Source organism: Leptopilina boulardi, unplaced genomic scaffold (assembly GCF_019393585.1).
Source record: "Leptopilina boulardi isolate dan_hultmark-lab unplaced genomic scaffold, ZJU_Lbou_2.1 LbouV2_327, whole genome shotgun sequence".
Classification (NCBI taxonomy): Eukaryota; Metazoa; Arthropoda; class Insecta; order Hymenoptera; family Figitidae; genus Leptopilina; species Leptopilina boulardi.
Window position 1 is genome coordinate 3,216,396 of NW_026137893.1, and position 17,433 is coordinate 3,233,828.

General features: G+C 24.9%; 1 protein-coding gene across 3 annotated transcripts in view; it reads right to left on the minus strand.

The window, feature by feature from the left end:
- Positions 1-9,905: 9,905 nt before the first annotated feature.
- The window catches only part of LOC127284870 (uncharacterized), a 431,539-nt gene continuing 424,011 nt past the window's right edge, over positions 9,906-17,433 (minus strand). For all 3 annotated transcript variants that reach the window (XM_051310567.1, XM_051310568.1, XM_051310569.1), the window contains one exon: positions 9,906-17,357. In XM_051310567.1, coding sequence (XP_051166524.1) covers positions 17,078-17,357 — 280 coding nt within the window. In that variant the 3' untranslated portion in view covers positions 9,906-17,077. The remainder of the gene's footprint in view (positions 17,358-17,433) is intronic.

Genomic DNA, 17,433 nt, shown 5'->3' on the forward strand with positions numbered 1-17,433 from the left:
TCTCATATAACATGTTTCTATATAGAGGAAAATTTGTTTTCACCATTTTTAAAAAGTTTATAAACGAAAGGACTACATAGCTTCCTCCACGAGGAAGCAAAATACTAAAAATAAATTTTTTGGGGATGATAAATGGTGCAAAAAAAATATATAAACCATTACAATGAATCATGATTTTTATTTGTTATATATATATATATAATAATATCTACAATAAAAATACCACATCGTTTGAAAAACAATTTTTCATTACAATTATAAATTAATTTCATATAATAATATAATATATTTATATTTATATATATATATTTATATTTATTTATTTAGGGTTTCGTTTCAAATAAGATGTAGCAATGAACATTCATCTGCTCGCAATAGTATGTGTGGGAGTGAGAAAATACATTATTATTATTATTTTATTATTATTATTATTATTAATATTTATTATTAATATTATTTATTATTATTATTTTTATTTATTACATGTAAATTCTACATTGATTTTTCACTCGGTCTGTCATTTACTTTTGAAGTAACAATAATAATATCCACTTTAAGTGAAAATTTTCACCCTGTAGGTGTGTAAGGAAAAAAAATTTTTTTTTTTTTTAATTATTAAAGGCCAAATTTTCACTTCTAGTGAAATATTAAAATTTTTTTTTTCATACATATTGTTTTACTCTTTCTTGCACATTTTCTCTTTCTCTCTTTCTCTCTCTTTCTTTCTTTTCGATATCCATAGAAAATTGGATTATAAATCCAATATTATTTAGATTCTTTTCGGGCATTCTAATCTCTTTCACATTTTTAATCATTCATTAATATATATATAATATCTAAAATACTACACTTAGTTAATAGTACCGTAATATTTTCTCAATATATAGTATATATATTCATATATATATACTTACACACACATATAAATATATAAATATATAAATATATATATATATATATATATATATATATATATATATATATGTATATATTTGTATGTATATTATTTGTATTAGTTATTACCATAATATATAGAAAATACATATAACAATTATTTAAATGACTTACAATCAATCATTTCTCGCAATATTATCATATTTATATATACATATATATTATATATTATATATACATAATATATATAATTTATTATATATATATTAAATATATATATGTATATATATATATATATGTATTAATCGGTGTTAATTACATGATATTTTTTACACTCGTCGCAAAAATAAAGAGGATGAGATGAGGGGCGAAAAAAAGGAGTGGGGGGGGGGGGTAGTAAACGGTGTGAGAGAATATTGGCAATTGTTAAAAAGGTATATTAAAGGAATGAAAGGATGAAATTTTACATTTATAGTATCGTCTAATTTTTTTATCTTTTGGAAAGTTTTTTTTTTATAACGACAAATTTTTTTTTAAATTCCTCATTTTCATTTATTTTTATTTTCGATTTAAAGATAATATTGTTTTTAGTAAATAAAAATAAAATAATAATAATAATAATAATAATAATAATAATAATAATAAAAATAAAATTAAAAATAATTTTTTATTAAATACAAAAAAAAATTGTCGAGTGCTGAAAAAAAAATTTCTCTATCTGTTAAGATTATAAAAACAAAATTTGAAACAAATGTGTCGCTTATTTAATTATAACTTTCCGAAAGATTGTTTTCTTATTATCCGTATTGAGCGGAGGGGTTAATTGCAATTTTTTTTTTTTTTTTTTTTTCATAAGAATCCCATTTCTTGATATGTAATACGTTCTACGCTGCGTTTTTTAAATCGTTTTTATTATAAGCTTTTTTCAATCATTTTTTCTTTTATTTTCCTATTTAATGTGCAAATAATTTTTTTTTCTATCAATCTTCTTTTGCTTTTATTTTTTTTTTATTAATTCTCATTTGTCGTTTTATTTTCCTCTATTATTTTTTTTTACATTTTTTTTTCTGAAGCAAAATTCTTAAGTTTATCCAAAATAGTCTCTGTGTTATATGTGAGCAGTGTTTGAATTAACAATATTATTATTTAAAAAGAAAAAAGAAATTTTAGAAAATTGTTTTTTGTAACTTTTGAAACAATTTTTGTGGTTAAGGTAGTTCAACAATTAACATAACCTTAAATTAAAAATTTGGTTTATTAACAAATAGAAACTAATAGGAAATTTGCTAAAATAAATGTGGGTTTTTTTATATATAAAATGAAAGTAAAGACGATTGCAATGGGATTAAATTTTTTTTTTTACAAATTTCATGGGAGAATAACATTAAAAAATTAATTTTAAACATTTGAAATTTTCTCAATACTATAAATTTTATCTAAATTGTTAAAAAAAACTGGAGAAATTTGAGGTTATGTTATTCATATTTGTGTATATGATTAGTATAATATGAAATTTGTTTAAATTTTTTAACGTCATATCCACTCTCCCTAACGCTTGCTCGGTTGAAATTGTAATTCTTATTGTTTACTTATTTCAGTTCATTTATATGTATTTATTTTATTTTTTAAATTAATATTAAATTAAATTTATAATTATCTTTAAATTTTTATATTTTGAAGAAATATTTTAATACTTTTCATAAATAAATATTTTATTCTAACGAATATTGGGATTGGTATTACCATAATTTTTTTAAAATTCTACAACTAGATCTTTCTAATCATAGTAAAATTTTACATCAATAAAATTAATTTTATAGTTTTCAATTTTTGTGTAAAAAACGAAATTTTTTATTTTGAGGTTATGTCAATGAGTTAAATCGCCTTATTCTTTAGGTTGAAATCACATGGATGCGTAAAGGCCAACGCAGAATAGAAACGTAACCGGAATCGTAATCCCAAACGCAACCGGAAGAATGAATTAGAGAAGGATAGACATATTGTTTGTCCTTCTCTAACTCATTCTTCCGGTTGCGTTTGCGATTACGATTCCGGTTACGTTTCTATTCTGCTCAGGCCTTAAAGCGTCAAATTAAGGCCTAAGCAGAATAGAAACGTAACCGGAATCGTAATCGCAAACGTAACTGGAATAATGAGTTAGAGAAGGACAAACAATATGTCTATCCTTCTCTAACTCATTCTTCCGGTTGCGATTGCGGTTACGTTTCTATTCTACTCAGGCCTTTACATTTAAAAGTGGCGCGAAAATTTGAAATACAAGCAAAAATTTTATTTAAACATTTTTATTTCTTAAAAACAAAAAAATTTTATACTGCAAATACACTATAGACTATACACATTGGCTTATTTTTTTTTAAAATCATTTTGCTCCATAATATTACTGTGTGGAAAATGTTTATTTTTTTTTTTTGAATTTTTTTTACCAAAATTGCGCAGTTCACGTTTAACAACAATTATTATTATTATTATTATTATTAATATTAATATCAAGACATATATATATGTCTTGAAGTCGCGAGTGAAAAAATAATTGAAACATTGGAAAAATTTGATTTTAATACTCGTGAGAATATAGGGCTGGACTATGAATATATAATATGATTATTATTAGATGCTTATCACGATTTGGGAAAAGCAATTAGCGCAGAGGTAAACACTTTTCGTGGCATTAACACCGAACAATTAACATCGATTTTTTTTTTTTTTTTTTGCTAGGTTATGGTACATCGGGATATAATAATTTTTTTTTGTCTCTACTTCATTGTGAAAATTCATTCCCCTGTTTATGACTATCGAATAATCTACAAATCTTGCAAATAATGGCGATTTTACAATCACACAAAAATATCTATATATATATATATATATTTTTTTTTTTTGTTTATAACACTCAATACATATTTACACTGGGAATGTACAGTTAAGTTAGTTTCTGGAAGAAAATACTGTCCAGCCCTAGATTGAAAAATTCTATTTTTTTTTTTTTATTAATATGTCCACTTATTATTTAATTTTTTTTTTCATTCTCGCTGGGAGTATCATCGGTGCATTTTTTTTTTGATTACAAAATTGCATTTAAATTTGCTTAATACTGTTTTAGGATCTTAAAAGTATTTACGTAGTAACCGACATTTTTTTTCTTGTATTCGGTTTCTTAAAAATTTTTTTTTTTCCTAGATCGTTTTTTGATTCAGAGCTTCAGCCGTGTTTTATTATTATTATTTTTTTTTGTTATAATCTTAACACGATATTGAGAGAATGGGAGGGTTCTGCTTATTATGTGGAAGAGTAGAGAAGTTAAAAATGTTTATGCAAAAAGGGGGGGGGGAAAGATTGCGACAAGATTTGTCACTAAAATATTCGACAGCGTTCGAAATCGTTGTTTCGTTACGAAACTTTGAACTTTAGAGTAGTCTATTACATATTTTTTTTTTTTTTTTTTTTTTTTCTTTTTTTTATGTCGGACTAATGACGATTTTTAGTTCGATACATATATATTGAGAAAGTTGCGCGATTCATTTTCAATGTGCGCACGCGTAAAGCGAAGAAGTGGGGAGAGAAGACGCTATCCCTACTTTATGCAATGCGCGCGCAGAGAAAAAAAAAGTGAAAACAATGCGTAAAAAGTCCAACACTTTTTATTTCTTTGAAAAAATATAACGAAGACATTTTTTTGTCTGTTTTTTTTATTGTTTTTTTAAAATTGTAATAATTTTTGAAAAAAAAGATGATAAAAAAGTACGTTTATGAAAAAAATAGTTTTACTCTCCTAAAATTTTTTTTTAATTAGAGAAAAATAGTTTTGAAAACTCAATTTTTGATTTTGGCACAAAATTTATTGTAAAATGTTTTTTTTTGTTTTTTTTTTCATGAAGAAAATTACACTTTAATATTTATATATTGTAAAGTGGATGGAATAGTGAATTAATGTTACAAAGCTCAATATATAGGAAATAAAGTTAAAAGTAAATATTAAGCGTAATTTATTTTTATCGAAGTAGTAATTAAATGTTTGTAGATGAAATTTTATTTTATTAATATATTTATATATATATATAATTTATGATCGTAGGCTCTTTTTTAGGTTATCAACTTGGCAATATTTACTCGACACTTTGTAATAATAATACATTTATTCATATACATAATAAGTAACTAATTTTAATTTTTTTTTTTTTTATGGTAAAATCACACTTAAAATAGTGAGTAAAACTAGATTTGTTGTACGCTGATTGATTCGCGGCAAGTCATATTTATATGTATTATATACGAACATTTCGTCCCTTCGACATAAATAATAAATTACAATAATATATCACTTCTAGTAGTCACAACAGTTTTTTTTGTCAATGATGAATTTATGAATTATATTTATATAGATGATGTTTAATTGCTTATTATTTATGGAATTACGTCACTCGGAGATATTTTTTTTTTGACAAGGGGGGGGGGGGGACAATAACAATGGAAAAATGGCAGCAGACCTAAGAATTATAATTATTTTTTTTTTATAATTATAATTTTTGTTCTCTTGTGCCACAGAAATAACTTTGAATTTTGTACATTAATTTAAAAATAAATCTCATAGATGGCGTCACAGTATGAGTCACTTTAATAAAAATAAAAATTCCACGTTTTTTCTGTGTACAGAGGAACAATATTTTTGAAAATTGACCATGGAGTTAATAGATTTTAATAAATTTATTAATTTCTTGATATTTTGGAAAATTTGATCAATTCTACTCTTTTAACGCAAGCGCCCTCTATCGATATTGCTTCAAAATACGAGTCACATTCCATCATGTAAAGTTTTTTGTTTATATAAAAAAGAACACACATAACCTATAAAAGAAAAATCTTTATCACTTGAAATAAAGATAATTTTCAAACTATTTCTACTCCATGAACAATTTTTTTTTTTAAATATAATTATTATATGTATATATGACGAGCAAATGACAGTACGACAGGACCAAAGCGAGAGTCCCATGTTTTCTTAAAGGTTAATACTTTCCAAAGAACATTCAAACTATATAGAAGACATTCATTGGTTTAACTACAAAGGATTGTCTGCTTTGGGGTGCGTTAATTTTTCACACATTGAATTTTCCCTCACGACGTTTCTGAAACCATTTTGTTTAACCCACCGCATCATCATATTTTTGCAGAGAGATTTTGTAAAAAAAAGGATTTGACAAAAAAAATTCTATTTCAAATTTTTCTATTACAATATTATAAGCTTTTCATAGTATCGGAACTATTTTAACCCATTTTCATCGTTCGTTTAAAGGTCTCTCTACAATTGACTCAGTTTAAAGGTGAAATCACAACAGAATGAGAAAGAAGAATTGTAGAAAGACCTTAATTTTTTGTTATCCAATCAAAAGTGAATAACGTTCGATACTATCGAAAGCTTGTAAAATTGTAAAACAACACACAAATAACAATATTCAAATTTTCTATTATTTTCTTTTCAGCCTTGTTTGTTTTTTTTTAACGCTCCGCAATAATTTTTTTTTTTTAGCAATCTATAAATAGCTAAATTATAGAGCTTTCCCTTCCATTCTGACTCTTTACTAACTATCAAATCCTAATTATGTACATCAATTCCTTGTAAAGATGGCTAAATATTATATATATATATATATAATTAATATAGTTAGAAGTTAATAATATAATTAATCATGTAGAATCGTTAGAAAAGCACACTCACCAATTTCTAAATTCATCTCACTCTAGCTCATATTTTTTTTTTTAAATATCTAACCGCTGCGTTTATCACAACACCAAACAATTCCTGCTTTGAATTTTAAAAAAGACCGCGCAAAATTTTTCTAAATAAACAAAATTAAATATTCCACGAATTACATCCAATAAATTTTGGATACTTTTGATTTGAAAATATTTTGAAAAGTCGTGACACTTGTATATATTTTTTAGTTCATATGATGAAACCAAGGACATGAACTAATAAAATTATTATAGAAGTGTGAAGACTTTTCAAAATATCATCAAACCGGAAGTATAGCATTTATGTAATTGGGTGTATATATATATTTAAGGTGCATTCACATTTGTGGCAAATATTTTAACCAATAAAATTTGTTGAAATGAGATTGAACCCTTAAAATTATCATTAAAGTGGAAATATTTCTTTTTGTCAATTATATTTCATTTTTTTTGGCTCTTTGGACTAAAAAATTGCTTTTTGTCCGATTTCCATTTTATTGGAAATTTAATGTGACGTCAATATTTTTTTAGAAATTAAGTCAGCGGAAACTACTTGTTAATAATTATAAATAATTTAATAATTGTAAATTTCATTCATCAGTCAAATCGAATTCAATTTCAGATTCGACTTAGTTTTTTTTTTTTGTCTTTTTTTTTAGGGCAGTGCAAATTTTGGGAGTTTTGCTTCCTAATCGTCTCTTTTTAATTTTTTTTTTTTTTTGGCACATCGCGAGAAGAGAATCTGAAAAGATTTTTGGAATTTATAGTAAGAGATTTTAGTTTGTTTTTTTTGTGCCAAGTGACGATGATAATTCAAGGAATTTCCGATGACTTACTAATCGATTTTCCCATTATAGATCTACAAATGATTAATGAAAATTTTACACTTTGGACTTTGGTTTTTTTGACTACAGGTTGGTACACACCTATTAATTAATTGCCATTTTTTTCTATTCGACATTTGTCATAATTCTCGTCAACTACCGCACCCTGCTCTAGTGAAAATTTAGTGAATTTTTTGTTAAAATTAAAAGTTACTAAATTTTCACTAGAGCAGGGTGCGGTAGTTGATGAGAATTATGACAAATGGCAACCAACCAATTGCCATAAATGTTGTACTTCCGGTTTTGACGACATTTTTGAAAAGTCGTGACACTTCTATAATAATTTTATTAGTTCATGGCCTTGATTGCATCATACGCCATGAACTAATAAAATTATTATAGAAGTGTCACGACTTTTCAAAAAATGTCGTCAAAACCGGAAGGACAACATTTATACAATTCGGTGTGCATAAAGGTGTGACTTTATCTTAAATCAGAAATTTAAAAAAAAATTCGTCAACTATTATTCAGAAAAAAAAAAATATCTCACTAAACACCAAATGGTAAAACGAGAATTTGATTCTCACAAAGAAAACCTGTCTTTTTTCCCCTAGCGTTTCTCATTTTCTTTTTTTTTATTTTACTCTTCTCGTTTCTCATTAAATATCGTAGTAGTTAAAAGTCAACGATTAGTTACCAGAACACAAGGCACTTGACTTACACATCATATTTTTTTTTTTTTTTGTTATTCACTTCTTTTTTTTTTGGTATAGCTCGGTGTTGAGATAGCTAGTGTCCAAAACACATTGTCACCACCATTTTCGAATTACCCGATTAAATATTTTTTTAAAATTACAATAATTCGTAAAAAATGACATTTTGGAAAAACAAAATTGTAAATCATTTTTTTTAATTTTTAAAAAATTGCAATATTTCAAGATCAAATTAAAAAAATAATATATTTCCTCAAGTAGGTTATAAAAAAAGTTGTATTTAAATCGCAATGGTAGTGAACTGTACATATTGCAGAAGTACCATTATTTCGCGCCTACTAAGGTAGCCAATCACAGAGCGAGTTATTCCAAGTACTATAAAAGTACCGCGCTCGGGATTTTGAGAAAATTTTTTTTTAATTTTAAACATTTTTAAAAAATAATATTTCTAATAATAATTTTTTTTTTTGAATCAATCACTAATGAAAATATTAAATTTTTGTATTAATCCAATCTGTCATTGTTTACTCTATCTGAGAATATATAAAAATGATAATATAATTATTTATCGTTTCAATTTATTAAAAATTAAAAAAAAAATAAAATCGACAAAGCTTTTCTTCCGATAGGGACAAAGTGCTTTTAAAAAGTTGACGAAAAATGATACGCAATATATCAGTCATTCACAATATCCATAGAAGAAAATAGTTAATATATATACCGTACATATATACTATTTATGCAATGTCGTAATAATATATAATATATTCTTCATATATTTAGTATCTATCAATATATATATATAATATATATATATTCATTTATAAACGACGTTAGATTGTTTAAATCTGAGTATTAATTTCTTCAATTTCATTTTACTTGGCTTTTATTATTTTGACGACTCTCGATACTTTTTTTTTTTAAACAAATAAAAATATTCCATTTGGAATAGGAGAGATTCTCAAAAATATTAACAGAAGTATCAGAGTCGACTTTTTTTTTTAATAATTTGAAATTTTTTTTTTTTTAGGAACTAAAAATAGAATTTAATATTCATTTGATTATATTGATTTTTTGATTTTATTTGAATTTGATTTTGTACGAAATTTTCCATTATTATAAAATTATTAGCAGGTGACTGAAAACGAAAAAAAAAAAAAAAAATTCTCAACTTTCACGGACAGAAGAAAGTGTAATAATTATTATTATTTTTTAACATCGAGATTATGTTAGCGATTAATATCCAACCATTTTTTCCCCTTCCAACCATTCTTTTTTTTTTGTCTTTGCAATTTGCCAGTCGAAAAATCACGCAATTTTCTATAGCGGAATTTTTTTGTTTATAACCTCTGTACATATTCAGTTATACATTATACTCTTATCGTCCGCTATATGTGTAATAATCATAATATCGCATTTTATAGTCAATATTTTTTTGTATATATTAAATAAAGTGGTATGTATACGCAATATAGTATAATATAGTCACTAATACAATGTATAATATCGCTTTTTAACATAATACTGATGTGCGGTTATTCGCATTAATCCGGATCGCTTTACCGGAAACGAAAACACAGATTTATGTTTTTTTTTCTCTCTTTCTCTCTCTCTCTCTCTTTTTTTTCAAAAAATTGTCATCAATATGTGTAATTATTTAAGTGTAATTATTTAATTATTTCTCCGAAGATTAGAAAAAAAAAATAATTATCCCTTAGAACGGTTTCTTTTTCTAAAAGTGGTTTATAGTTCAACTAATTTCTCGCAGATGGCGCTAGCTCCAAATCTCGATCGATGTATCGTTTTAATTTATCGAATCTGGTTGAAACCATAATGCTGAATTCACAGTTTAACATTCTTTTATTAAATTACACTTAAATATTTACAAAATTGCAATGGTTTCTTTTTTTTAAAGTGACTCCCCCAAAGGTCCTTTTTCTTCCCTACAAGATTCTTGGAAAGGAAACAAAAAAAAAAAAAAAAAAAATCGGACCTGATGTGGTTGAGTAGCTCTCTTGGGGTTTTTGTGGCCTCCAAAATAGTCGTTGACATGTCGTTGAAATAATTTTCTAGTTTTTTTTTTTTTCTTTTTCTTTTTCTTAAAAGAATTGGCAACTCTACCACATCTTTTGAAATTGACTCTTCGATTAAAATCAAGCTTTACAATCTACTTTCAGAGAAAAATGATATTTATTTTGAAAAAAAAAATATATTTAGGCCACATTTGAATTTGTGAAAAAAAAGAAACAAAAAATTCTGAGAGATGTAGAGCTTGATTGTGACGTGTGAATCTTAAGTTTAAAAAGTATAGTAGCAAATACTCTATATCAACTCTAGATCAGAACATGAAGGTTAACAAAATAGCAAAGTCGCTGTGTATTGTCCATATTTGCTTATGACATCAATTTTTTTTTTTTTTATTATTTTTTGAGCGATTTCATTAGATTAGGATGAAAGTTCATTAAATAGACTTAGCAGATTCTCGTTTTTTTTTTTTTTTTTGAGCAAGATAATTAGATATTTTGATTAGAAATAGGATCTAAATTGTATACGAACATTTTTTTTTAAGATAAAATCTAGTTGAGCAGACAAATGTATAGCCATCTCGTTTTTTTCAAATTGTAAAGTAATATTTATTATTGTTACTAATAAAAAAAATTCTTCAAGAATTATTTATATGCTTTTTTTGGTAATAAATTCCTGTTATTTAAAACATATTTTTCTTTATAATTTTAATTAAATTATTTTCATTGATATATATAATTTAACGTATAGAATTTATTAGTAATTTTTAATAAAAATTACAAAATAATTTTTCTAGTTAAAAGTAAAATCAAATAAGTTTTTATTAAATAAAAGTGTTTTCTAGTTCCTCCAAATGATCATAGAGGCGCTTTCGTTATTATAATCGATTAATCATCAGACTGGCTAGTTTCAGAGATCGTTATAACAATTATTTTTTTTTTTTTTTAAAGAAAAAAGGATTAAAAAATATGTTTACGTATTATATTTTTAACAACGTTTGTATTTTGTTATTATTATTATTATTTTTTTTTTTGATTTAGTGCTAAAACGAACGTTAACTGATTTAGAGCTGACACAGAGAGATGATAATAACATTGACATTGCGCTATTAATAATAATTTTTTCTTTTTTTTTTTAAGTAGTAAAAAGTTAATAGAGAATTTCGCATAACATCAAATAGAAAGAGTATAAAGTGTCATGCTGGATTGTAAAGAGAGATTAGACATTAAAAGTATATAGGTATTAGATAAGAGAGGATGATGATAGTTAATTATACAATATTTGAATAATTCATAATAATTCTTTCATTCGTTTTATAAAGAGTAATTTTGCATTCAAAACGTTGATGATTCCTTTAGTAGACTTTTTTTTTTTTCTCTTTAATACAGTATTTTGAGCACATTCCTCAGGTGTATAATAACCACGCTACACTTTCTTTATAGAGTTGTACCAATATATATTTATTTATATGTCTCTTTTGACAAGTTTAAAAAAAAAAAAAAATTTCAAAATATTTTTGAAAATATATTAAATTTACACTGCAAAAACTAGTGTCTCAATATCTCATAATAATAATAATAATAATAGTAACGTAATTATGATAAATATTAATAATAATTTATAAATAATAATAATAATAATAATTTAATATTAGTAATAATAATAATAGTAATATAATAATGATAAATAATAATATTAATAATAATAATAATAATAATAATAATAATAATAATAATAATAATAATAATAATAATAATAATAATAATAATAATAATAACAGTGACAAAAAGATATGACTGCTGCTATTCGATAAGAATTTAAGTAACTCTCTTTGTGAGACTAACATTCTAGAATTGAAAGGAACAGTTATTTTGTCCCTCGGGTCAAAAATAATTACTTTTTTCCCGCTGTTTAGAAAAAAATCATTTAAAACAGTTTTAAAATGGACAAAATTTTTTTTTTTGCAGTGTATATTGCAACAAACTTTAATAACTTGATGTAAAAACATTTTATTTGTAAAATAATTTTATAATAATAAAATTATAGAATAAAATTATCGGTACAACTCACTAGTTGATGGCACGGGTCCGCCTATGTACAAATACGAAATACCATATAAACCACATACCATTTAAATACATCACATATTTACCATTTTTTTTTTGTTTAAATATATAATATATATATATATTCTCCATATATATATTTATATGTATATATATATCATTAATTTTTTTTGTTTTTTTTTTGTGACGTGGAGGGACTTGTTTGTACAATTCATGCGTGTCTTCGTTACGGTTTCATTGCTTCGTTTTAATATATCTTTCACAAGATTTTTTTTTTTTTTTTTTTTCATCTCCACATTTCTATAAGCGACAGCCTCCAGCGCATGCAATCGCTCGCACAACCCAGAATGCATTTTTTTTTTTTTTTTTTTTTTTTAAATTGAGAGCACCGGAAGTGCTCCCCGCCTGTGTGTCATATCTTGTCGATGAAAAAAAAAATAAAATAAATAAATAAATGAAAGAATCGACAAGAATTGTTCAGTCATTGGCAAGGAGCGATTGAATTTCAAGCACTTCTGGATTCGATGGGAGCCGATTTTTTTTTTTTACTTATCTACAATATTGTTAAGAGTTTATTTTTTTTTAAGAATTAGAGTTATATTGATAATAATTATATTCAGTAGAAACTTAGTTTCCGTAACAAGTGTATTGTCTTAAATGATATGTCTGCTAATTTTGTTGCATTCCTATCTCCGAGAGCCTTATCTCACGGAATTAGTATATAACAAGTTTTTTTTTTTTTTTTTTTTTTATTTTTTATTAATCTCTAGAAACAAATTAATAGTAATTATAAAAACTCGAAACATTTCGCAGATTCTTATATTATTTTTTTTTTTTATTACAGAACACTATATATAAGATTTTTTTTTAGCGCTGGAGACTGTTGAATCGTTTCTCACGTCAGCTCTTAGAAAAAAAAAAAAAATTCTTCCCCCATCTAAGAAGTGAAATAAATTCTTTTATTTTAGGCGGAAATTATTTTTGAGACATTAATTTCACTTCTAGTGTCAATTTGAGAGAGACCCGTTTTTTGAAAGAAAAAAAAAAAAAAATTAATTTAAAATTTGTGGCCGGACATTTTGATTTTATTTTTCAAATTTAGATTTTGCTCTATTATATACATATATGTATCGATAAAAGAGGAAATACAAGACTAGTATAGAAATAGGAGAAAAAAATTATTTTTTTTTTGGTATAATCATAAAAACTTAAAAAGCTCATTCGCAGAAATCATCGACGTTCGACATATCCTTCGGATTGTTATACAAAAATGATAATTTAAAAAAAAAATGTCACCTATGTATAATAAAAAGATTTAACTTTGAGCGTCATTTTTTCACTCGTCGCTTATATATATATATATATTTATATATATATTATTTTTTTTTTTTTAGAGAAAAAGTTAGAAAGTTAAAATGTATATAGCGTGATTTATTTCAATATGGCAAAAGTCGATAAAAAGGAGAGCAGTAACAATGAATAACAATATCTTCATGGTAAAATTACGCAGTGTCTACGATTGGTAAATCTCTTGAATAACAATTTAGAGTTTTCTTTAATAAATATATTAAGAAAACTTTTTTTTTTTGATATCAATTTACACTCTTATTATTGAGCCGCAGATTTAAAAATTATTAACTAGTTATAATATTTTAAATTACAAAATCAAATCTTAAAATAAATAATTTAAAATAATTATAATAATAATATAGGATTTTATCACAACCTTTATTTTATTTATTTTTTTTTTGTATGTTTTAAGGTTATAAAAATTTTTATCATTTCTAGTATGCAAAAGACTCTTATAAAAATATTGATATCTTCAGCTAATTTGAAAATAGAGGAATATTGTCATATGAAATTTTCAATGAAAAAATATATAAACAGTATTTGTTGTAAAAAAAAAAGTATTGGGAATTGTCGATTGTGTAATTTATTAAATTGCAGAAACGGTGTTGGTTTTTTTGGAATTGTATATTCGGCCTGAACAGTGGGGGATTAAGTTTTTTACCTTCCGAACCCTGGTTCGAGTTTCTCAAACTATAATGAGAGGGAGAAGGACAGATATATGATAAAGTTCATATTAAATTAAGCTGTGTTCACAATAGACTTTTTTTATGTTATATGACATAAAAAAGCCTATATTGTAGACAGGACCTTAATTTTTCAAAGAAGTCTCCAATAATTTCCTATCATTAAAGTAATTAAATATTAAAAAATTTATCTAAATAAACAATTTTGATAATTATAAAAAATAATAATTATTACATAAATATAATTTGAAGAAAAGAATTTAAATGAAGTAAAATTTTAATGTATTTAAAATAAAAATTGTTTAATTAAAAAAAAAAAAGGAATTAAAATGTTTAAAATTGTTTAATATTAAGTGAATTAATTAAACCTAAATTAATAATAAATTCGATTTAAATACTTAGAAATTAATTTAAACACTAAAATAAATAGAATTTTATATAAAAAGATTCTACATAACCTATACAAATTCCTGTAATTATTTATTTCGTCAACTCCCAAAACTTTTTTTTCCCCTAAATATATTGCAATCACATTTAAATTCAGTGATTTAGAGTATATTATAAGAAAAATGAATTATTTTATGAAATACAGGAATAATTTTTAATGGACAAAAAATTCTATAACCTTATAAACAAATTATAAAAGGATTGCAAAAAATGTTTAGATTTAGAAATTTTTTTTTTTAAATTACAAAAGTTAGAAGACGAATTAAATATTATATAAATATATATAGAGAAGAGTGGATTTATTTTTATTATTATTATTATTATTATTATTATTATTATTATTATTGTTTTTGCAAGAGTCTCACCACGTAGACTCCTAGTAAGGTAGAAAAAACCAAGCAATGTGTATATATACCTATTAATATATAATAAATGTATATATATATTTATATAGATCCATTCTACAACAAATCTATATTTCTATCTAATTAGCATTTAAAATCCACTTTTTTTTTTTTTTAGTTGTACGTATAGACATTCATATGTACAGGCATGTACACGTATTATGTACACGTAGTGATTTTTGAATAAGTTCTCCTTAAAACCGAGTATTTTTTTTTTTTGTTTTTTTTTCATTTTTTTGTGTGTATTTTCTTTAATATAATATTGAGATAATTATCTAGCTCGCATCATCGTTTTGATTCGTCCGTGAAACTTGAACAACGAATTTATTTTTCTCTTTTTTTTATTTCTTGCGTATTTGTTTCTTAGAAAAATCATCGCCTAAAGATATACATAATTTTTAAAATACATCCATTTATCTATGCACATATACAAAGTTTTTTTTTTTTTTTTTTGTTTTGTTTAATATTCGTGAAATATCCTCAGATGTTAAAGAGGTTTTTAAAAAAAAAAAAAATTATCTTAGGACGATCACAACAAATTTGCCGCGTTTTCTAACTATATATGTTTTATATATATAGTCTAGATATCTAAATAACGTATTTTTTCACATAAAACGTGCAACAAGTATCAAAGCTATTAGCGATTTATTATATATATATATATATTCGATTTATATCCAAAAATACCAAAAAAAAAGCTAAAGTTAGCAATGTTGACGTAAATAAGAAAAAGAATTTTATTTTTCTAATAGATTTAAAAAAAAATTTTTTTTTAACTCCAACCGAGGAGGGGAAGACGTTAATGATAGAATTTAATTTGTTTCTTATTTCGTTGACGTAAACTTTGATAACTTTAGCATTATATTCGGAGATGTAGATGAAATTTTTTTTTTCCTTTCAATGTCCTTTTTTTATCAGTGTTTTTAATTTTGTGGAAAATTTTTTTTCAGGTCGAAGCTGAAATTTTCCACCGAATTTTAAACAAGTTTTCTTGAGTGAAATTCTGAGCTATAATAAATATGTCTAACGTAAACAGTGAGGGCCGTAACTAAACCAGAGCCACCTAGCGAACGCGTGGGGTAACTATCCATTAAAAAAAAAAACTGCATTCAATTAATTTCAATATAATTTCGGAATTGTAAATTAAAAATTGGATATTGAAATTCTTGAATTATCTCGTGTTTTTTTAAAATTTATTCTAATCCAAATTTGGTTTCAAAGATAGAAATCGAATAATATTAATATATTTAGTATTCTCGCTAAAAGTTTGAAAGAAAAATATATTATGAAAGTGTATAAAGAATGAATAAAAGTCGAAAGAACGATAAAGACGTAACAGGTAACAGAGTAATTATCTTTGTGGCACATTCTGAGATGATCTCACATGCTATAGAGGACTTAAAGACAATATGCGCGCGATTTTCAACAATCATGCGGAACAATTGAAACATGCTAGACTCGTCGCGCTTCTTTTTCTTTTTTTTTTTTGTTTGATCTTGTTCCTTAGGCCATTTGAAACTCGATGTGCCTTCAAGGTGACCTCAAAGTCGCCTGTTTCATTTTTTTAAAATAATTTTCAAAATGACCAGAACGCCATACCCTGTTTACGCGCCAAACAGGAATCTCTTCGAATTTTGCGCTCTCCCTTTTTTTTCTACTTTTAAAGATTTTTCTTAAATACTTATGAAATTATTAGTTTTTTAGTTTTTCTTTTTATCTATGTGTCTTTCGTGAATGAGTTTTTTTTTTTTTGATTGGCACAAGTTTTTTTTTTTGTGGAAGGTTTATGTCCCGTTTTGGGGTGAGGGGCGTAAAGTAGAAACACGGTGGCGATTTACAAAAAAATCCTCGTCGTTTCTACCTTATCATAACAGCCTGCTTTAAAGGTAACATAAGTTCCATTGGGCCTAAAGTCTTGGACTATGGAGGCCTGAGTCTCGTGGGATTGTGCCATAATTGAGTCGAGTTTTGAATACTGCTTTCGCAGCCATTGAAGTTTTGAGGTAGGGAATTGCCCTGGGTTTGCTGATGCAAATTCTGCTGATGCTGCTGCTGCTGCAAGCCCTGCACATTTTGAGAATTTTGAGTATTATGATGATTTGAAGTTGGCCTTTTAGATTCCTGAACCGTTGAATCGGGACAGGGCAGCGGCCGATGTGACTTCATGTGGGCACTTCTGCTTTTCACCTTGTTGAAAACTCTAGAAAAAGAAAAAATAGAAAAAAAATTTAGTTTAATAATTTATTTAATAATAAAATTTCCGATCTAAAGAAAGT